At 55.1% G+C, this 21,314-nt stretch overlaps 8 protein-coding genes across 8 annotated transcripts; 3 read left to right on the top strand and 5 right to left on the bottom strand.

The window, feature by feature from the left end:
* Window positions 1–13: 13 nt before the first annotated feature.
* Window positions 14–920, bottom strand: BKA78DRAFT_102602 (uncharacterized protein). Its single transcript, XM_066882108.1, has one exon. It carries the CDS (start codon window positions 765–767, stop codon window positions 120–122), a length of 648 nt encoding a protein of 215 aa, XP_066746749.1. The 5' UTR covers window positions 768–920; the 3' UTR covers window positions 14–119.
* Window positions 921–1,389: 469 nt separating this feature from the next.
* Window positions 1,390–3,220, bottom strand: BKA78DRAFT_247897 (MFS multidrug transporter-like protein; the record flags this gene model as incomplete). Its single annotated transcript, XM_066884336.1, has 3 exons — window positions 1,390–1,655; window positions 1,732–2,559; window positions 2,608–3,220. 3 exons carry the CDS (start codon window positions 3,218–3,220, stop codon window positions 1,390–1,392), a joined length of 1,707 nt encoding a protein of 568 aa, XP_066746748.1.
* Window positions 3,221–4,681: 1,461 nt separating this feature from the next.
* Window positions 4,682–10,153, top strand: BKA78DRAFT_330564 (uncharacterized protein; the record flags this gene model as incomplete). Its single annotated transcript, XM_066889787.1, has 4 exons — window positions 4,682–5,019; window positions 5,069–5,405; window positions 7,280–9,504; window positions 9,547–10,153. The coding sequence occupies 4 exons, from the start codon at window positions 4,682–4,684 to the stop codon at window positions 10,151–10,153; spliced, it is 3,507 nt and encodes a 1,168-aa protein (XP_066746747.1).
* A 1,889-nt stretch (window positions 10,154–12,042) lies between these two features.
* BKA78DRAFT_309447 (uncharacterized protein) lies at window positions 12,043–13,004 on the bottom strand. Its single transcript, XM_066888031.1, has one exon. The coding sequence runs from the start codon at window positions 12,807–12,809 to the stop codon at window positions 12,102–12,104; it is 708 nt and encodes a 235-aa protein (XP_066746746.1). The 5' UTR covers window positions 12,810–13,004; the 3' UTR covers window positions 12,043–12,101.
* A 2,493-nt stretch (window positions 13,005–15,497) lies between these two features.
* On the bottom strand, window positions 15,498–17,219 carry BKA78DRAFT_293838 (uncharacterized protein; the record flags this gene model as incomplete). Its single annotated transcript, XM_066886259.1, has 1 exon — window positions 15,498–17,219. The coding sequence occupies one exon, from the start codon at window positions 17,217–17,219 to the stop codon at window positions 15,498–15,500; it is 1,722 nt and encodes a 573-aa protein (XP_066746745.1).
* A 146-nt stretch (window positions 17,220–17,365) lies between these two features.
* BKA78DRAFT_102537 (uncharacterized protein) lies at window positions 17,366–18,265 on the top strand. The gene is made up of 4 exons (XM_066882107.1): window positions 17,366–17,583; window positions 17,635–17,907; window positions 17,958–18,064; window positions 18,114–18,265. Exons 1-4 carry the CDS (start codon window positions 17,511–17,513, stop codon window positions 18,165–18,167), a joined length of 507 nt encoding a protein of 168 aa, XP_066746744.1. The 5' UTR covers window positions 17,366–17,510; the 3' UTR covers window positions 18,168–18,265.
* BKA78DRAFT_309440 (uncharacterized protein) lies at window positions 17,885–19,343 on the bottom strand. The gene is made up of 3 exons (XM_066888030.1): window positions 18,954–19,343; window positions 17,958–18,898; window positions 17,885–17,907 (listed from the first exon to the last, which is right to left on the bottom strand). The coding sequence occupies exons 1-2, from the start codon at window positions 19,213–19,215 to the stop codon at window positions 18,363–18,365; spliced, it is 798 nt and encodes a 265-aa protein (XP_066746743.1). The 5' UTR covers window positions 19,216–19,343; the 3' UTR covers window positions 17,885–17,907; window positions 17,958–18,362.
* A 49-nt stretch (window positions 19,344–19,392) lies between these two features.
* Window positions 19,393–20,754, top strand: BKA78DRAFT_102520 (uncharacterized protein). The gene is made up of 3 exons (XM_066882106.1): window positions 19,393–20,136; window positions 20,189–20,223; window positions 20,282–20,754. Exons 1-3 carry the CDS (start codon window positions 19,594–19,596, stop codon window positions 20,568–20,570), a joined length of 867 nt encoding a protein of 288 aa, XP_066746742.1. The 5' UTR covers window positions 19,393–19,593; the 3' UTR covers window positions 20,571–20,754.
* The last annotated feature ends 560 nt before the right edge of the window (window positions 20,755–21,314 follow it).

Genomic DNA, 21,314 nt, shown 5'->3' with positions numbered 1-21,314 from the left:
CTGGCTTGCGGCGGGCTGACGGGCTGGTACAGTATCACGACTGGCTGCCCGGGGCGGCGGCGGCGGCGCTGGCGCTGCTGCTGTCTGTAGTAAGGTACCTTATATCGTTGTAGCCGCGATCAACAGACACCAGAAAGCAACACCCAACATCGTGTCGAGGGCGTGCGTGTGCGTAGGGCCAGGCCACTCGATACACACGCCCGACAGCTCACAATCCGCGTCTTGCCCACCCAACCTAGGCCATCTACGCAGCAGCCAGCCGCGCAAAGAGCACACCAACAAAGTGCCGATGCAGGGCGCTCGCTGTGGGGCGCAGCCATGTGACGTGCGTTTGCTGCGTTGCGTTGGCTGGCGGCATCGTGCATATACGTATCTACATGTATGCCGAGTCTAGAAGGTACATGTAGGTGAGTGGGCGGGCAGGTGGATTGCGTGCAGCGCGGCGGCGGCGCGGCGGTAGCGGCGGCGGCGGAAAACCAAGGTAGGGAGGGAGGGAGGTAGGGAGCGGCGGCGGGCCGCGTGGGAGGATTATCGAAGGGATGCCCGGGATGCTGGGTGCTGGGTGGGTGACTTGCAGGTAGGTGGAGCCGAGTCCTTGTGTCAGAGGAGCTGACTATTGAGCGCGAACGTTTGTAATTTGTAGGTGCTATCAAGTAGAAGTATCCCAGTAAGAGAGCAACGGGGATGCTCTGGCGTTGGGAGAGAAGTGCTCCAGCCTCAAAATTTGAGATTCGAGACGAGGAGCTCCGCCGCCGCCGCCGCCGCATGGGTACATGTGGGTAGCAGGACTGAGGCTGCCAGAGTGGTGATGCAGGCTTGCGATGTAGCGGCGCCTCGAATCGAGACAGGGAAGTCCCAGTTAAACTGGGTGCCAGCGAAGTACCTATCTACCTCACCTGAGGTGCCAGCTGAGCGTCGTGACATGGTGGTTTGGGATTTTGAAAAGTGGAGACGTTGAGAGATGGCGCGTGGAGTAGCAAGTGATCCAAAAAGAATCAAGTATCTCGAACTGGTGACAATTATCGAGATTGATATGTACAAGTAGAGATGCTCTTCCCCAATCGACCAGAAGCATGCGTAGCAGACGAAGCGAAAATAGATCAATGGCGCACATGGATGGTATCATCGTCGTGTGTCAGACGTGTCGCAGCAACGTCGTCCCTCGTCGGTGCTCGTCGGCCGTGTCAGTCGTAGCCTCGTGGTCTCGTCCCGCCGTTACCCCTCTCCGTGGCAGAGGTAAATCGTGGTCCAAGTCTATGTAAATGCCAAAAGCGCGATAAAGGCAGAAACGGAAGTCGATGATATCCGCAAACGAGCTCGCTCTCAAATGCGTGCACAGCGCTGCAAAATAGCATGGGCCCAAAGATGCAAAAGGCCGCTCATCAACAATTACCCCTTCAAAAGCTCATTCGCAAACTTGCTCCTGGCGCGGATCTGGGGGCCGTAGAAAGCAAGGACCCACGGCACGAGGGTCAGCACGATGCCGATGCCGCCGAGCAGGCTGGACGCGCCGCCAAACGACAGCTGGCGGTACATGGGGACGGTGGCAAGCGGGAAGCAGCCGCCAATGACGTTGCGGCAGAAGGATTGCGCGGCGAGCGCTGAGCTGGCGTAGCGGTGGTAGACGTCGGCGAGGTAGTTGAAGGTGGCGAGGTCTGTTGGCGTCGGGGTTAGTATCTTCTTGTTTTTGCGTGGTGAGGGGCTTTGGGAAAGGGAAAGGACGCGACGTACAGATGGAGAAGATGCCAATGGTTGCAATGCCAATGGCTAAGCCTGGGACTACCCAGTGGATGGAACTGAACGATGTCCAGCCAAACATGAACATGCCGATTGGCATAAAGATGCTCTGGAAACAGGCAAAGTACAAACGCTCTTCCGGTCCGTCTGGAAGTTTGCCGCTACGTCGTGCAAGCTTCTCCTGGTAAATGCAGACCGGAGTGAATAGGGCGCCTGCCGCGCACATGAATGCAAAGATGGAATTGGCTTGGCCGATAGAAAAGCCGTGATTTGTTTCGAAGATGAGGGGAATGGCGCCGAGAGTGAGGTAGAGAATAGCCCACGAAAAGGATACCCAAAGCGAGAAGAAAAATACAACAGGCTCCGTGAACAGCAGATGGAATGGTCGGAAGAGGGATATCGCAATCATGGTCCGCAGAGTGGCTCGCTCCTCGTCTGCTTTGACCCTCCATCTGATGCGCTGCGGCGTCCTAGGTTTTGATGGGTCCGAAGTGCAAGGCATATCGAAATTGTAGTATCCGGCCGCTTCGCGCGCTTCGTACCAGGCGTTGAGAGCTTTGGCTTTGCGGCTGAGCAATACGTTGCCGCGAGTCTCCTTGAAGCATATCCAGACGACCACCATCAAGACTGCGTCCACAATTGTTTGTAGCCAGAAGATCCATCTCCATGTGAGATGCTCCACCATCCATCCACCTGCGATTGGCCCGAGACCGGTGCCGAATAGTACAGCTCCTGAGAACATGGCCATTGGGGTGTTTCGGTCCTGAGCGTGGTAAATATCGCTGACGACTCCGCCGACCATGGTGGAGAAAACGCTGCCCCCTACATCATATCAACAATCTGCCCAAGCATTCTGGAGCTATTACGTACCAACTCCAGTGAAGAAGCGGGAGACCAGCATGCCAGCAAATATCTGCGTTTCTGCACAGCAAAGCTGGCACAAACAGAACAAGATTCCGCATAACAAAAAGACCGGTCTACGGCCGTTGATCTCTGAGAAAGGGGCAAGGGCCATTGGCGCAATTGCGAATCCAAAGGTAAAAATAGTGATTCCGGTAAGACATTGGGTGTCGGTAACGTTGAATTCTTCAGTCATTTGGCCCACGGCAGGCGCGTAGGAGCCTCCTGTAAAGGCGGTCATGGCTGTTGCAATGCATGATATCCACACAATGATGGTCTTTCGTTGTGCCGACCAGTCAAAGGGATTGTGGTACTGCTTCAGGCTCGGGCATTCTGGTGGAGGAGACGCTCCTGGATGCGGTGGCTCGATGCTCGAAGGAGCAGGAAGTTCGGTGTCGAATGTCAGATAGTGCCAGATGATTGCCTGGTGGTCGGTCGAAGTGGTTTCTCTTAATGTCCTGTCGAGATCCAACTCTTTCTCGGCATCTTTAGGAGTGGGGTTTCTTATATCCGCGGCATTTCCGCTTGGCGCAGCAGTGGTAAAGGACGACGAAGGAGGCAGCTCCAACTCGGGGGTCGCCATGGTTTCGACAAGATTGGTGCCATGCAAGAGGCATGGACAGCCAGCACGGGAAGAAGCACAGAGAGAGGAAACAAGAGAGGAATAGTCAAGGTTCAAGTACGAAGGAGAAGAGGAGACTACATTAGCTAGCGCTGGATGGGTATGACGGCATGTCAAAGACCCACGAGAGCGCCACCAGAAGGCAAGAGTCGCATCCAAAGTACATAGAGTGCCGGTAGCGGTCTGGGAATGACCCTTATTCCCGTCCAGTGAGAAGGGCGAGTGGCTTACTTTTCCGGCCCTGTGGGCAACAAGCGCCCTTGATTGGGAAGTCGCCAGCGCCGCATCGGCGCAGTTGACGACCTCGTGCCTTGGCTCACATTAGCGACGCACGATGATGGCCAGGTTCATCGAGGTCCGTCGGGGCACTCGACTGCGAGCTGGCCTGCTCTTCAACGTCAGCGTCCATGGGCGTAGGGACACGCAACAGAGTGCGGGCCGCGGCCATGTCACGAGCGAGATGCGATGCTAGCGGCGCATGCCTTTCGCAAGGCTGTGCCAGATTGCCGTGAGACGCTGGCCGCATTCAAAGAGAGAGCCAAAGAAACAACGTGCATTGATAATGGCCGAACAAAGAAAATGCGCCGACGGCAAACAATGTAGAGAGAAGACGCGGATTGGTCAATTGGGGCAACAGCGAGAAGTTCTTTTTTGACGATGGAGACAATAGCAAGCGCGCTGACGAGGTGTCGGCGTCCACGGTTGATGGCTGGGCCGTTGAGCAGCCCTGTGCGAGGTGGCTGAAGAAGAGGGCATGTGCCCAACGGCTAGCTGATTACCAAGGTGTCGCAATGGCTGGTCGTCATCTTGGGCCGTGATGAAGAAATGTCCAGAGAAAGGGTCGAGGCATTTCTTCTGAGAAGCCGGCAGACGGACAGGTGCAGAGGTGAAATGTGAGGCGGTACGGTAACGGTAACGTTGATCTTCTTGTGGTCCCAAGGTCCAAGGAAGCTGGGGGTGCTGAGCACGGAGCAGATTTCTCCAAGTGGCCGATATCGCATCAGACGACGATGATGGTGATGGCGGGGAAGACACGATGTATTAGTCAAGCGCGTCAAGAGACAATTTTCAATACTACTGTCGTGCTTGTTCGCCCGCTGACATAGCTGAGCTTGCCTTGGTGTTTAGCCATGGCCAAATCCCCACTGTACAGCGCCCAGATCCAATCAGCGCCCGACCTGATCACGCCATAGCTACCTCAGTCTACGGATCCGGACAGCGAAGCAGCGAAATAATCTTCTCTCTCACATCATATCCGCCGCACAAACCGCCGTACAAATACTCTACCCCACCTCGATTCTTCACTCCACCACCAATTCTTCAAACTCACCTACCAAACACCCATCATCTCCAGGTACGCCGCCAGAGGTACCCCGCCACCGCTGCCCCGCTCACAGAAACTTTGTCCACAGAACCTTTACAATGTCTTCTCAAGCTCTCCGTCTGGGCAGCATCGCCCCCAACTTCAAGGCCGAGACCACCACCGGCCCCATTGACTTCCACGACTTCATTGGCGACAACTGGGTCGTTCTCTTCTCCCACCCTGAGGACTACACTCCCGTTTGCACCACCGAGCTGGGTGCTTTCGCCAAGCTTGAGCCCGAGTTCGCCAAGCGCGGCGTCAAGTTGATTGGTCTCTCTGCCAACACCATTGACAGCCACGATGGCTGGATCAAGGACATCAACGAGGTTTCCGGAAGCAACCTCGCCTTCCCCATCATTGGCGACAAGGAGCGCAAGGTCGCCCTGGCCTACGACATGTGAGAGCTTTGGGATCTTTGAAAACAGACGGGTACTGACTGGACGCAGGATCGACCACCAGGACGCCACCAACGTCGACGAGAAGGGCGTTGCCTTCACCATCCGCTCCGTCTTCATCATCGACCCCAAGAAGACCATCCGCACCATCTTCGCCTACCCCGCGTCGACTGGCCGCAACGCCGCCGAGGTTCTCCGCGTCATCGACTCTCTCCAGACTGGCGACAAGCACAAGATCACGACCCCCATCAACTGGGTGCCCGGTGACGACGTCATTGTCCACCCCACGGTCAAGACGGAGGATGCGCAGAAGATCTACCCCAACCTGAGGATCGTCAAGCCCTACTTGCGCTTCACGCCTCTGCCCAAGGAGCAGACGAGCGCGAACGTGTAAGTGGACAAGGCAGCGCGGATGACCGAGTAGTAGAGTAGGGCTGAGACAAAGACGGACTTGCTAGGACAAAAAATGGACTGGTCAAGTCTGCTCTTTGAGATGGGCGCCATGGCAGCCGGCTTCGGGCGTGCAGGAAGCCTTTGTCGAGACGAGCGCGTCCAGATACCCCACGAATGTATGAGTGACAAACAGAAAATAAAAGATTTGCCAATAGCCAACAATAGACGTCGTGTCATGCAAGCTGTGCAGATGAAGAAGGTACATATGGCGGAAGCGGGACGGCCCTGGCGTTTGCAGAGGCGGTGGAGGGCGTTAGGTAATGGAGCTGCAGTGGTCGAGTGGTGCAAGGCACTGGCCTGGCAGTTGGCAACGGCGGTGCATGTTGTGAGCGACGAGTGCTGTAGCGCACGCGATCGAGGCCGTGGAAAAGTAAGGAGGGGCCGTCTTTGTTCTGGGGGGCTTCCTTGCGTCGCTAGCGGGCTTGGCTTGGCTCCCCTCGGGGTGCTTAGGCATCACCAACCGAGACCAAACTCAACCCTAACACCTCATCCCCACGCCCGTTCGTCGTCGTCGTTCGCCCATTACACAGCACCGCGCTGGATACACACGCCAAACACTCCCCACACACACAGCTCCAGCCCGCTCTAATACCACCCCCACTCCCTAGCCGCAAAAAAATAAAAATTAAAAAAAAGGTACGCCCGCTTTCAAGGGAGACGCGCTCCCTGTCCTGTCCAACCTCCTGCGAATCACCTCCCCCTCCCCCCGTGTCATGCAAAGGGAAACCCTCGACACACACCCCAAATCCACCCTCGCGGGACTCGCACATCGTCCAGAACCATGCGTCTTCCGAATTGGCCCAAGACACCCCATTCGTCCAGTGACACAGCCGTCTGCCCCCCGGCCCGCGTCAAATACACGGCGTTGGTCGTCTGGTTCCGCCGTCCCAAGATCATGCTGCCGCTGGCCAGCTCGATTCCACCGCACCGCAGCTGTCTGTCCATGACCTGACGCCTTGTTCCTTTTGCAAATCAAGATCAGCATGCTTCACCATGCTCATCAAATCAAGACCGAGTGCGAGCGCCGCCTTTCCCTGGATTCCCCCTTCCTATCCATCCCTATATTCCTAAATTTGCGCTCCACCCTACCTCCTCGACGTCGATCGTCCCGCTGACAATCATGGCTCCGCTAGGCGTCTTCATTACTCCAAGGACGACTCAGCCCAGTCTTCTCCGACTTCTTCATCTCAGCCCTTTTTGCCCTGGAGGCGGCCGAGATCGCCCAAGTCGCCTAAAAAGGGTCTCTCCGCCGAGCTCCGCGCACGGAAGCAACCGTCCAGCGCTCGCTCCTCCGGAGAGCGCAGAGTCTCTCTGCCTCCTCAGCCTCAGACTCCGGTTCAGCTCGTTGGCTCCTCTTCTGCGTGCTCGTCGCCCAATTCAGCCGGCTCGCTTGCCCCCTCCCGCCCAAAGCACATTCCCATTGTGATTCCCCGTTATGTGCCCATAGTGCTCCCAGACAGTCCTCGAAAATCCGTCGACAGTACTTCTTCAAAGCTTGTCTCGGGCACGTGCACCGCCGCGCCTTCAGACTTTCGGCAAGGCCGCCAAGCGTCCGTTGATTCAGGAGCACCGAAGCCCAGACATGTTGCTATAGTCATTCCGGAGTGGGCGCATCCAGTTCAGACTTTACCAGACTCTCCCGCTCAGACTCCGCGCGACAGTCTTCCGCCGGTGCTTCCTCCCATCCCGCCGCAGTCGAGCATCCCAGAAATCATCCCCCCAGTCCGCGCAGATTCTTTCCGACAAGACGACTGCGACAGGAGAGTCCAGAGAATGGATTCAAATACGTCGCAGCCGTCTCCCTCTCAGGGATATCCCGATAGGGATTTCCGAAACAACTCGAATGCATCCTTCATGTCTCGAAGCGTCAACAGCAGCAGCACCAGCCTCAACCAAATGGCCAGGGAAGAGACTTCGGAACCTAGACGCTCGGGACCAACATCCGGGCCGTCGCCGGGGATTGGCCAAACTGCCGGACTTGGAACACCCTCTCAGTCGACATCCGGTTTGTCAGGGCTAGTATGCAACGTGCACCGAACGACAGGAAAAGAGCCGCATCCATTGGTCGGAGCAACCACAACCATTCTTGGAGACAAGCTCTATGTTTTTGGTGGAAGACGTTTATCCCGGACGCGACCAACGTTGATCAATGATCTTTACGAACTGGACCTTATCCGTCGAAATTGGACCAAATTAGAAACAAGAGGAGATGTCCCACCACCGCGCTACTTTCACAGTGTATGTACACTGGGCGACTCGAAGCTCGTGTGTTACGGAGGCATGTCACCAGCGGCATTAGCAAACGGCCAGCCGACTTCTGCCCAAAACCCGCAGGATGCGCAGCCCGAGGTCGTTGTCATGTCTGATATTCATATCTTTGATGTACACTCTCGGAGTTGGACTAAAATCGAGGCTACTGATTCGCCGCAAGGCCGTTATGCTCACTGCGCTGCCATTCTCCCCTCGAGCGCCGTCTTCTCCTCGACGAGCGCTACCCTCTCCGCTATTCAACACAACCCTGCGTCGACAAACCAGCCGAACCAAGGATCCATTGGTGTGGACTTTGACGGAACAGGAGGCGCTGAGATGGTGGTCGTTGGTGGGCAAGACAGTGCCAATCACTACATTGAGCAGATTAGCGTGTTCAATTTCAGAAGTCTAAAGTGGACCGCAACGACTACTCTGGGGCGCAGCTGCGGAGCGTATAGGAGCGTCGTAGCACCTCTGACCACACTTCCTGCTCATTCCATCGGGGCGGGAGCCAAGAAAGAAGACATTACCGGGCAAGAGGTGGAATCTGAAAACACTCAAACGGGCTCATCGATGCTCGTGTATTCGAACTACAACTTTTTGGACGTCAAGCTTGAGCTTCAAGTAAGATTACCGGACGGCACGCTCACAGAAAAGGTCATGCACGGAACGTTTTCGCCCCCTGGATTGCGATTCCCCAACGGCGGAGTAATTGCAAACCACTTTGTTGTCAGCGGCACCTTTTTGACGTCATCCAAACAAGAATATGCGCTCTGGGCGCTTGACCTGAGAACATTGACTTGGAGCCGCATCGATGCAGGTGGAAGCATTTTCAGTCAGGGAAGTTGGAATCGAGGAGTGCTTTGGAACAGGCGCAATGCCTTTGTCATTCTTGGAAACCGCAAAAGGAGCCTCGTGGAAGACTACAACCATCGACGCATAAATTTCTCCAACATTTGCCTTGTCGAGCTGGAAGCTTTTGGACTCTACGACAACCCCCGCAGGACCACCCCCACATCCGACTATCATTCCGTGAGCGCCGCATTCCGGCAAAGACAATCCGATCTGGTGACGGGAGGAAGGCCACTTTTGACCGGAGCAGAGGAGCTTGGTGCCATGGCTTTGGGATTGCGAGAGCTGGCAGACATGGAGTTTTTGGCAATAGGAGGAGAAAAGATTCCCGTCAACTCGCACTTGGTGGCTAAAAGATGGGGACCGTACTTCAACCAGCTGCTCCGCGAGGGTGCAGTGGCATCCGATCCAGGTTCCTCGGACGCCGCGACCCTTCGACCATCAACGGGCGGCCACCCTTGGCGGAATTCGAGCATTACGATCACACCATCGATTCGAACTGCAAGCACGGCACTGACAGCCACTCCATCCACTGCTGGCAGCAGCAGTGGCAACACCCAAACACCCTACGATCCTCCAAACGCAGAGAACCCTAACCCGACGTCGCGTCCCCGTACTCTCTACCTTCCTCATACGCATTTGACCCTCCAGGCCCTCGCCCATTATCTTTACACATCGTCGCTACCCCCGCCAAACTCGTCACTGTGCACTCCCCAGATCCTTTGCTCTCTCCTCCAGCTTGCACGACCATACCGCGTCGATGGACTTCTCGAGGCAGTGATAGAACGCCTCCATTTGCGTCTCGATGGTCGTAATACGGCCGCCATCTTCAATGCAGCTGCAATGGCCGCAGGAGGCGGCGACTCGGTCACCTTTTTCAACGGCGTCACGGCCGGCCTGCCCAGCGCCGAAGCCCTCGCAAAGCTCCGCCAGTCCTCTGTATCCTCAGACGCCGACGACAACACGCTCGTCAGCGGGCCGGGAACATCGAGACGCCCGTCTTTGCACCCGTCCGCCTCTTCGGCCAGCCTTACGTCAAGCGCCGCTGGCGCCAATGCCGCCATGCAGTCGCGCAAGGGCAGTCTCGCATCCAACACGCTCGGCACTTCGGGTGACGTGGACGACTCGATGCGCGCTCTGCGCATCAACACGGACATGACATCCAACGGACCGCTCACCGACGACGAAGGCAGCAACCACAGCGCGTCAACCGAGACGTCGGCGACGAGCGATTGGGCCAGCAACACGGGCAGGGACCCGGCAGTCGGCAACGAGCACGAAGTCTGGGCAGGCGAGGTCAGTGCCGTCGTCGGGCTGCAGAAGCGCGGCCTCAGGGGTCTCATGGAGGGCCGTCGTATTCGCGAAATGGGCCGCGGTAGCGCCATGTCGAGCCTGGGAGGCAGCGCGGGCGCCGGGCCGGGCAGTGCGGGCGGTCCGCGCAGCGCCGGCATGGCGTCGACGCCTGGCAGTGGAGGAGCTCCTCGCGGCCATCAGGGGTCCATCTCGGCGGAGGCGTCTGGCAGCGGTAGTGGTGAGGCGGGCAAGGTTGGCCTCGGCATTGATGGCGGCGCGAGTGGGTGAGGTGGCGCGAGTCGAGTTGTTGTAGAAGAACGATGCAAGAGGAGGATGCCGGTCATGAAGGACGGGAAAGGAGGATTGTCTGATAGAGGCCCGCCTCGTACGCGTTGGTCGGTGCCAGATATTTCGGATTTAGTTGGTTGGTTGGTCGGTCGGTCGGTCGTCAGATATGATTAGATGGATGGAAGGTTTGGGCGGTGGGATTTTCTCTTTTCTCTCTCTTTCTCTCATCTCTCTTAACCCCATTTCATTCTTCTTCTTGTTGGGACAAAGTCAGTCGTCTCGTTCCTAACTCCTCGCCAAAGCATGTGTGGACGGAAAGAATGGTTTGGTTGGCTGGCTGGGTTAGGTCGCATGGAGGCGCACCCGCGGTGGTCGTTGGTGGTCGTCCCCCCGGTTTTGATAGAGTGGTGGTTTGCTAAAAACTAGGTATGCAATGGAGTGGATATGCTGTGGAACATGTGGTGATCATGGGATGGGCTGCTGGATTTGTGTACAACATTTATGAATATGAGTGGCTGCGAATGAGCCAAGTGCATTCAGGATAAATCCCGCCCTGGACGAATTGATGTGATGGAGGGTTTGACTTGGGGGAGACAGAAGAGGAATGGAACTTCAAGTCATGTCAAAATCTTACCACAAAGTCAAGACAAAGTGGAACGTACGTATGGGCAAGGATGGCAAGCCGCAACCCGCATACCAAAAGCCGCAGAGCAGGGAGAGGCAGCATCGCCAGAGGGGAATCAAAACAATTGACGAAAAGAAACACCTCTTGAGGCACTGGAGCCGCGTTTGCTGCCAGGTCTGGAAGCGCCTGTGACCTCTGCTTAGGATGGTCTTGGACGACGACAGCGCAGAAGGTGGATCGATCGGCCATGCTGAGAAAACTGGAGAACGAGGGTAGAGAAAGAGGATGGAGGTGAGGTTGGCGATTGGAGGTCTGAGGGAGAGACGAGGATTGAAGAATGGGAGAGGGTGAAGAAGGGGTTGAAGGTGCAGCAATACAAGGAAAAAAAAAAAAAAGAAAAAGAAGAAGAAGAAGAAGAAGAAGAAGAAGAGGAGAAGAGGAGAAGGCAAAAGGCCAACAAAAAGACAAAAGAGTTCGGGGGCCAGGGCCCCCTACATCTCTGCCGAAAGTCGAATTGAATGATGAATCCGACTCCCCCGTAGGGGAATCGAACTCGTGACCCCCGGGAGCCGAACTGGCTCAGTGATCACCTGCAAGGCGTAGGCGGGGTAGCATCACACTGAGCCATCCCGGGGGTTCGTGATGGGGAAGTGGGGTTTGTAATATATAAAGATGATGGGCGGTGGAAGAGGAGGGAGGTATGGTGGTGCGGAATGGCTGGCTGGATGGATGTGGAGTTGCTACTGCGAAGCTGTCGTGTGCTCGTCGTCGTGGTGTTGATGCCGCCCGCCTTGTCACCTCTCACTTCAACCTTGACGTCCACAAATCGACATTGTCTTCTCATTTTCCCTCGCGTGTCACTTTGGGACTATAGCCATATCTGCTTCTCTCTGCGTCTCTTTCAAGCCATCTTCCTGTGCTCAACTTGTCTCGGTGGTACATTGAGCTCTATGCTTCTTTGAGGATGCGCCTGGGAAGTGACCAATTCTTCTGCCCAAATTTCCAATATTTGGGCAAATGACGAAATAATTGAGCAGATAGGACTGCGCAGATTTTCTTTCGACTGACCCTTCTTGAAGACATGCGTCAATTTCCGTGGCAATGGACGCACAATGGACAGGCGTGAAAGAATGGCGTAGAATCATCTCTGCTCGGTCAATCCTTGACTTTAAGCAGCAGTGTTTGATCGCAAACGACTGTCAACTCCAAGAAAGCCCAACACATTGTAATGGATGCTTGGCAATCGAATAGCGAAAAGTTCCACGTATTTGCAGAAAATTACAAGCTTCCTCAACAAATCGCGTCTCCTCTATCCCACTTGTGTCAAAAGAACCCTGCCCTGCCATTTTCCGCACTTGCGCTCCTGCTACCAGCACCCTTTTTCCTATTCCAAACACTCAGAGTCCGCACAATATTGGAGAAACCTCCACGCTTATTCTTTGCTTCTGGAAACGTCACGGCGGAGAAGGGTTGCCCGAGTTGCGTCACTGCCTTCTGGCGGGCAAGAGGGGCGCCGATTGAAGGCGTGCCGAATGGAGTTGGTGGCGACGGGGAAGGAAACGACGCAGCACCAACACTGACAGGAGGGAAATAAGAATTCGTGGCGAGGCCATCAGGAACAGAGGCATGAGCAAAGGGCAGCGATGGCTGCCTGCCCCTCGGCCAAACGTCTTCGACATCGCTGTCGTGGTTCTCTGAGTACAGCGACGCCGATGATGGCGAGTTTGCCAACCCGGCGAAGAAGTCATCTGTTTCATTGAAGCCGCCTCCTCGCTCCCACGCAGGAACATTGTGTTCTGCGCTGTCGACGAACCTAGACCCAGACGGCAACGGCAATGACGAGGACAGCGCAGTCTGCGGCCGCGACTCAGGCAAAGCCGGCGACGGCGCCAGCGATGGGATGCGCGACATCTGCGTATGAGTACGGGTATGCATCGTTTGCGGCTCAGCGAGGTTGACTTTTGACGACGACCCCTGCGGCGGCATGGGTAGCGTCTCGAGGGAAATCATGCTGGGCGGCGCCGAAAACATCTCGACGTCGCGCGCAACATCAACGCCGTACACGATTGGCGACAGCAGGTCTATCGACGCAGCCACCGAGGGCTTGTCGGACGTGGTAGTGGGGCTCGATGATGCAGGCGAGGCAGGACCGTTGTTGCTACTGCCGCTGATGCTTCCGTCGCTAGAGCCGGGGCTGAAGCGGCTCGTGAGCTCGGGTGCGAGAGGTTCATTGTAGGCGTGGGCGCGATGGCGAAGGTGACGGTGTTTGGGGCTATCAAAGGCAGCCGAGAGCTGTGCGTAGAGCGAGTGGATTTCGTGAGGTGGACCAAGGCCGGAGGGTGGGCTGTAGTTGCGGCGGCTGTGGTTGCAATTGCTAGGGCAGAACTGACTGCAGAATTGACTGCTGGAGAGCGGAGAGACGTCATCGCGAGCTGATATGGCGAGCCATGAGCGCTCGTGAAGGAGGAGCGGTGGCACAGGTTTGATGCTGTGGCGGTACAGAGCGTCCGAGCATGCCTCGTCAGAACCGGCGGGGCTGGCAGGAGGAGGAGCCATGTGCCCAGTATCGTCGTCTTCGAGGTCGACAATAGCTGGTCCGAAGTAGCATTGCGAACCTCTATTTTCAGGGCATGCCGGGGATCTGTAGCCATGCCTCAAAGTGTGCGAGTCGGTACGGAGAGGCGGCAGTCTCACGGGATTTGGTCGCTTGGGTGTCGCGAAGGACCCCGATGGCGAGGGTGGTAGCTCTCCAGAGGGTGACGATAAAGCTGATCGAATGTATTGGAGCTCGTAGCCTTCCCCAGCAAGACTACTCTCACTATTCATCGTGCGAGCTGGCGAGACGCTACAACGTGTAGTGGGATCGTATCGCGAACATGGTGGAGTCCTAGGGGTTGGAGGTTGGTCCGGTCGAGTATGGTTCGTCTCCGACATGGGCGTGTTCCTGGCAACCTTGACTTGAGAAAGGGAATTTTTGGAAGCAAGACGGTGGAAGAATGTCCTTTTGCGGCCGATCGGTGGGGGAATGGCTGCATCTTGAGGATATATGTCCCCCTGCTTCCCGAGTCCCAGAAGACTGGGTTTGCGCGGCACCCAACCTCTCTTTCTGCGTTGGTCCCACATGATTCCAACGGTGAGAGCTAGCGCGACTGTGATGATGCTTGATGCTGTGAACCAAGCAATCAATGAAGAGTTGGGGCGGTGCGTGTTTTGTTCGTTTATGACCAGCAGGACAAGCGCGACAGTCGATGAAATGAGTGATAGTTGGGCTAGTGCAATGACCCAGTAAAGTCTTTTAGATGCCTTTTGGTAGAGCCGGTGTGAAGGATTCTTTTCAAGAGAGTGGACTCTGCCTTGAGGACGAGCGAGATAGACCTCGGGTGCCGGAGCCGAGAAGCTCGAGTTCGATTGCAGAAGAAAGCTGTTGAGAAGTCTTGGGACGTATTGACTCTTTGTACTAGAGCGGTCTGATCCAATGAGGGAAGGTTGGCCACAGCCCGCCATAGCAATCTTGCAGAGAGCCTGTCAGCTGTTTTGCAAGGTTCTTGGAGTGCCTTGGTGACAGTGCGAAAACGTGGGATGCCACCTGGGCTCGAAGACGGGGGAGCGGAAGACTGGTGGAGTGAGACGACAATGGTGACACACTGTGTGGACGAGGTCAGGCTGAAGGAATGACATGCAGGGACGAGCAAACAGAGAGCGACAGTAAGCTACACAAAATGAGTGGGGAGGAAGAATTGGGTTGTTGTGGGTAGGATGTAGACAAACATGATATCAGGTAGTTTTGTCCCATCTGCAACTCACTCATGCCCAACTACCAACAACACCATTGTAAAAACACCTTGAATCAAAGGCCTCGGACGATGGCCGTTTCGGCAAATAAGCCGTCGCCCTGGTGAGATGGGCCCCCAAATTCAGGTTCATGTTCCTCGAAGAAGCAATAACAACACCAAAAAGAAAGCATACGAATCTACACACCTCTCCTCCGAACCTAATCGTGACCTCTACCTCTTTCTTCAGAAATTTGTCAGTGGATTGAGCTAAGTGACTAAACAACGATGGTCGAGTGAAGCTTACATGGCGGTTTTGGTCCATGGGTCGGATACGTGCCCACGAATTCAGCAGATGGCCCGGCAGTCGTACAGGTCGTCATGGCGTCCAGGTCGGTGACACTCGCGCTTGCGGCCCGAACAAGAGTCGCTGTCAATCAAATGTCGGCCTGGGGATACCAACCATTTGCTGCTGCATGATGCATCTGCTTAGATTTAATATGGCGATCAGCCCTGTCTTTTCAAGACCAATGATAAAAAACGTTCGGCCGTAATAGAGTTGGGCAAAAACCTGCAAAGATGGTGGCGCCGAGTGCCCAAGTTCGAGAACTTTTTTAGAATGGAAGAAAAGCAACAAGACGCAATCAGCCACCGTCGGGGCGATGGAGGCGAGCATGTGCCATCAAACTGAGACTTGGTGTTTGCAAAATAGGAGAAATCTGCCAAGAAACCGCAGCGGCGTGTGGGGAAAAGCAATCAGGACGGAAATCTCGGGGGCTCGATGCCTGAACATGCTCCAATTGCTCGGATCGTGCGACGCTTCTGCACTTGTGGAGACCAAAAATAGGCTTGCATTTGCACAACTCCAAACCACGCGACTTTGATGTGGCCTACGTAGTCTGTGGCAATGGTGGGCTTACAGCAACCCACCACAACCCTCTCGTGACTTTTAAACCACCTTTCTACCAAGCCTCTTGTTTTCCCTCTGTCGCTGGGCTTTCATTGACTCGCGTCTCCTTTTCTTCCAAGCCCGGTTGTACTCGCCGCGATGCTCCCAAAAGTGCTTGGCAAACTCGCTCTGTTCCTCCTCCCCAACACCTTCCTCTTGAGGAGCTGCAGGTTTCGGCCTCACCGGGACAGAATTGACATCATGATGCATGATGAGGCTGTCTTCAACTTCCTCATCGTCCTCCACCTCGTCCCGCCAGAACTTCTTACCCGCAGCAGCGGTATCCGGCGTTGGCGCTGCACTTCGAACGCCGCGTACCTGCATGTCTTGCCGCGTGTATGGAGTGAGTGGCGCGGCCGTATTTACTTGTTCCTCATTGGCTTCTTCGTCAGCATCTCCGCCAAAGAAGCTAAATGAAGTGTTGATTGGGGCAAGCTTCGACGGTGTATCTGCTCCCGGCAGCTTGGGTCGTTTGAAGAGCGCCTCCAGGGGGTGGACTTCAGTTGGCGCATCCGCGGCGTCATCGGTCGCCTCAACCTTTGCATCAGCCATTTCAGTATCGAGATCGTCTTGCAGCGCAGCCTCGCCATCTCCGCTCTGCTGGCTGATGTCATCAGACTCGGCTTCGGACGACTCCTCGGAAGCAGATTCTTCAGAGGCTTCAACTCCACTGGTGCTGCTAACGTCGGAAGAACTCGAAGAAACAACTGAAGACGCATCATCTGATTCATCCTCAGAGATATCCTGACGCCCAGTCTCAGCCGCCGAGGCGTTTGCTCGGGCCTCTAATTCCTCCGCGCGTTCGAGAGCAGTCTTCCTCTTGTTCGTCCCTGAATCGCTAATCTTCTTCTGAGCAGCAAACTCAGCGCGTTTGCGTGCGGCCTCAGCCTCGGCCTCCCTGCGCTTGCGACGCTTGTCTGACTCAGGTTCCACAAGGTTGCCCTCCTCATCGACCCAGCCTTGGCCCTCGACATATCCAGCCGCCTTTTTGGCATCCTTTGGGATCTGGTTGCTCTTTAAGAAAGCGGCATGCTTCGTGGTCTTGGCGAATTCGTGCACGACAACCTCGCGAGTCGACTTTTTCGACTTTTTAGGTTTCTCCAAAGCTTTATCAGCCTTTGCGAGTGGGGCAGCGTTTGGTGGAACCTTGGTCTTGAACAGAACTTCTGGCTCCGTTGTGTATTTGGACGGCTGGGATTTGTGCTTCTTGCTGTCCTTCTCCTTCTTGTCCTTGCTTTTGCGCTTGGTCGTAGATTCTGGCTCGGTCCAACCGCGCTTGACATTGCGGCCTTCCAACTCAACCCCAGCGAGAACTCCGTCCTTGTGCTTGATCTTCTTTGCTTTCTTTCTGGCCTTCTTGTCTGGTTCTTCCGTCGCGGCGTCTGCTTGAATATCCTCGAGCACTCTCTTCCTCTTTTCCGGAAGGGCATCCTCAATGCGCACCTTCTGTCCCCTCAGAATCGATCCATTGAACTTCTTCTTGACCTTTTGCGCTTCCATGGTTGGTATCTCGACGTAGCCGAAGCCCTTTTCTGGAAAAGTCTGGACGGTATGGTACGATATGCCAGTGGCGTGGGGCAGGACGGATGCGGGAATGAACGTCTTCAACAAGTCAGAGTTGAAGGGGGTAATGTGGAGGCGAGTGCGCTCTTGGGGGCTGGGATTCGAGGCGCTCTCTTTGTGAGCGGAGGATGAGTCGGTAAGCGCTTGTGTGACGCTCATGGCAGGCTCAGCAGGCAGACGAGTCGTGGAGACAGCCACTAGAATAGAGCTGAGTATAGCAATGCTATTGCCTCATGGCAGGAGAGGTTGTATTGGCGATTGAGCTGGTGTAGAGACAAAGTTGAGTCGCGAGCAAAATGTCTCGGGCCGCACCGACAGCTTCCTCCCGGTCCCCACGCCAAGATTCGCAGGGTAGGTTGCGGCTTGGGTCAGTCTTCCGCGTCTGCCCTCAGCGCGACCATGCGCAGGCGCAACTAACCCCCACAAATCTTCCGCTCTGCTTCAGTCACCATGTCGCGACATAGCTACGGCTTGCTGACGCTTTTGGCTATATTGTCGCTCTTCTCCGCGGTATTTGCAGCTTGTATGCTTCCCCCTTCCCGAAAGCAGCGACGCCAACTAACACCTACACCAGCACCTGCGTCATTCTGCAAATGCACTTGCTTCACGAATAGCAGCATCATTCAGTTAAACGGTCTACCTTCATCTACATACTCCAAGACGGGCAGCAACAGCGTCAAGGAGATTTCGGATTTCCTTTTTGAACGCGAGGACCACGAACGAAGAGCCACCAAGACCAAGCACAGGGAGAGGACGTGCAATGATTGCAACAGACAGTTTTGTCTAAACTACAATCTGCCCATATGCAAGGGTGCTAAAGAGGAGGACGTCTTTACTGAATGCTTCCGTAAGGTCGCCTTGGACGTTTGCAGGACCGCGGGCTAATGCGATACTCAGAGAGGGATTCTGCCAAGGATCAGGCAGTGGTTTTGATATTCATAATCGCAACAGTAGGATTGTTGGTGTATGCCGCCTTGAGGCCATATATTGAGCAATGGCGAGAGGTACTGATCGCCAGACCCTACAGCAGTAAATCGCTAACACTTTCTGCAGAAAGCCAATGAGCGAAGAACGTATATTCCGGTCTCGACAACAGGAGACCAATGAGGCGTTGTACTAGGCGTTTGAGTAGAATACCCACAATTCAGTTTCAAACCGAAACTCCGAACGCTGGACTCCGATTATGCATCTCTGATATCCCGGCCGCAAGATGGGAGGTATACTATGATACAAGAAAGCCTGTGCAATGTCGCTCTATGGACAGGGCCAGAAATCAATTATACGCGGGTCTTAGGTTGGCCCTCACCGGCCAGTTATCCAGCTTGTCCAGCTCTTGGATTTCTGGGTGGCTGCCTGAGCGGCATCGTCAGCCATGCGGTCAAGTGGCCCAGGTGCCAGCGACTGAGCCTTTTCGCCTTCTCGTCTCTTCTCGTCCATAGTTTTTACAATGCTCGTGTCGCCAATGGCCTCCTTTCCATGTGTTGCGGCATCCTGGACGGCAGCCAAAACACCTTCGCCCTCCGCGCCGTCCCGAGTTGTGGCCGCAAGATTTCCTCCAGTCTTCTCCTCTTTTGACAATCCACCAAACATGGACTCCTTGGCACGCGCAAAAATGCCCTTCTTATTCCTCTTGATCTCCTCGGCTTCGGCGGCGGCACGCTCACGGTTGAGCAGAAGCATTTGGTCGTGGTTTATGGTACCGTCTGTCAAGGCTTTTCTGGCTTCTGCGAGGGAAATGGCGTGCTTCTGCTTTTGCTCGTGGAACCACTCCCTCTTCTTCTTGCGGTTGTAGATGATCATGTCGGTCACGGCCAGAGCGGAAACAATGCCAGCAACTCCTAAGCTTCTCGTCAGCTTTTCTGGGGCAGACGAGACCCAAGTGGAGATCCATACCAGTAAATGCAATCAAGCTCAATGTTGTGAAGCGATGGGCCTTGTCCGCGAACGCACGCCCCTTAGACACATATCTGTCGTACTGCGATTCTTGCCCGACCTTTGCTTGTTGTGCAGCTGCACGCAGTCTGGCAATCTTTTCCTGCGGCGATTCCTTTCGTTGGCCGGCGGGAGGTTGGTTCAGAGTGACGTTCGTGGCTTTCGAGTGCGCGTAGGGCCCGGTGGCCGTAAACATGGTCGCATCTTTGACGGCTCGTGGCATTGTCGCAATGTTGATGGGGAATTGGTGAGAATGCGTCGTAGAGCGTGGGGAGGGAGTGGCGGAGATGTTGACGACGTCGAAATGGTGGTCTCATCCGCGGCCGAACTTTCTTCGATGGAGCATGGGTTGCACTGGCTTGGCGCGGCCACCAAATGCTGCCCGTGCCATTGGTCCCTACGTCACGTCAACCACCTCGCCTCTTGCCCCTCCACCATGCCAATGTGAATCTCGACGCTCGCTGCGAGAAGAGCTGCTTCGAACTTGGGCCATGTGGTCACCTTAACGCTTTGAGCCCGACGAGTCTCTCAGTTGGCTTTGGCAGTTCGCAAAGAGTTCAGAACTACGGTCCTACAGCCTACCGACTTTCCTTTCTTCATCATGGACCAGTCCAATGGCGACCAACCGCCAGATTTGGCTACGATACTGAACAATCTCGCAGCTTTAGCGCAACAGCAACAGCAACAGCAGTTGAGTCAAGGTTTCGCCCCTCAGCAACAATATCAGCCTCCAACAGGTCTGCCCTCAACAAGCTCTGGCGCCTCTACCAGCACGGCCTCGCCATATGGAAATGCTGCACTACCGAGCGCTCCTTTGTTTGAACAGTCTCCGCAAAATCCGCTTTACGCCAATGACTCTGCGATACATGCGCATGCCGAAACATCTCATGTCAAGACATCAACTCCAATCCCTCAAGGTTCCCAAGCTTCCGCATATTCGTTTCATGGCACAAGAAACATTCCCGAACCTCATGTTTCGCGTTCAACTACGCCACAACAAATTTCAACACCCAAGCCTCAGGCGGCGTCAGCGGGAAAGCCCCCGATGATAGATCCAGCGACTATTCTTGACTGGGCGCAGGGGTTGCGGTGTATAACCAAAATTGCGGCTCAAAATCCTGGCATCAAAGGTGCAGTCCAAAAGGTATGCACCAAGCTCTCAGTTCCGCCAAGCTTAAACTTAGGCTATATTGCAGATGATTGCAGATCAGCATGAGAACGAACTCATGTGGTAAGTTTTCGGGTGTGGCGCGCTTGTCCAAATGTTTGTTGCATCTAACACAGAATAGGTGGGGTGGTAGACGGGCCCGAACAAGCCAACAAGTCTCTCCAGAAGAACTCCAAGCCTACGACGCAAAAATTCATAGAGCAATGCGCGAAATGTTCACAGCCATGTCAGGTCACCTGAAGAGTCTTGGCGTGCCCTTCTTTGGCGTCAAATCCGACTTGATAGTAAAGGATGAGGATTCTGAGAAAGAAAAACAGGCTTTAATGGCGAAGAAAAAAATCACCGAGTCCGAACTACTCAAGTTGCAGCGCAAGATGCTGGAATACTTGGAGGCTATGTACAAGGATTAAAACTGTCCAGGGCCCGCTGCCGTCGACCCTGACGGGCTTGGATGTGCCTTGTTCCATCTCGCGCACAGAGCAAGGGATCGGGATTCATGAGTTGTTCCAACAGTGGGCTCTTGTCATTGAGCACTAGTGCACACGGGCGGAAGAATGCCAGGAACAATGTCATCCGTAAGACCTTTTCGTCGATTAGATTCTCTAGTCTGGAATGAGGAGAGGCTGACAGTGACCAGATTTTGGGTGGCCAAGTGAGCTATCCATCGGAAGCCAGCATCCCAAACGAACTGCTTGATGCGGCGCAAATCCCTCTCAGCTACCGCATACTGAATGTGGGATTACTTCTTGCACAGCCATTGCGCGAGAATGGGGTTGCGGCGAGCACCAATATCTTATAAGACGTATTATAGGTACGTCCTTAATCGGAAGCCGCTGTGTAGCGCGGGAGGTGACAGCGTGGACGGAGCTGATTGTCTACGTGGTACACAGGCGGCTTGGACAGACAGCGAGAAGTCGGGAGGAATACCTAGCAGCTGTGGCTACCTGTCTCCCGTCGCCCAGAGAGTGCGGGTTTGGCCCTGAGCAAGGGTCCCGCGATCTGACTTTGCCACGTGATTTGGCCGTTTCATAGAAATATACCCTACCACTACTTCTCCTTTCTACCTCCACCCAAGAGTTTTCAGCTTCACCGTCACTCCTTTTCCGATAGGTATACTGCGCCGGCACGAACCACGTTCACTGTTCATTCACTAC

The sequence above is a fragment of the Phyllosticta capitalensis genome, assembly GCF_038381095.1.
Source record: "Phyllosticta capitalensis strain CBS 128856 chromosome Unknown BKA78scaffold_3, whole genome shotgun sequence".
Lineage (NCBI taxonomy): Eukaryota > Fungi > Ascomycota > Dothideomycetes > Botryosphaeriales > Phyllostictaceae > Phyllosticta > Phyllosticta capitalensis.
The sequence above is the reverse complement of the archived record's forward strand: the minus strand, read 5'-3'. Positions and strand labels throughout refer to the sequence as shown.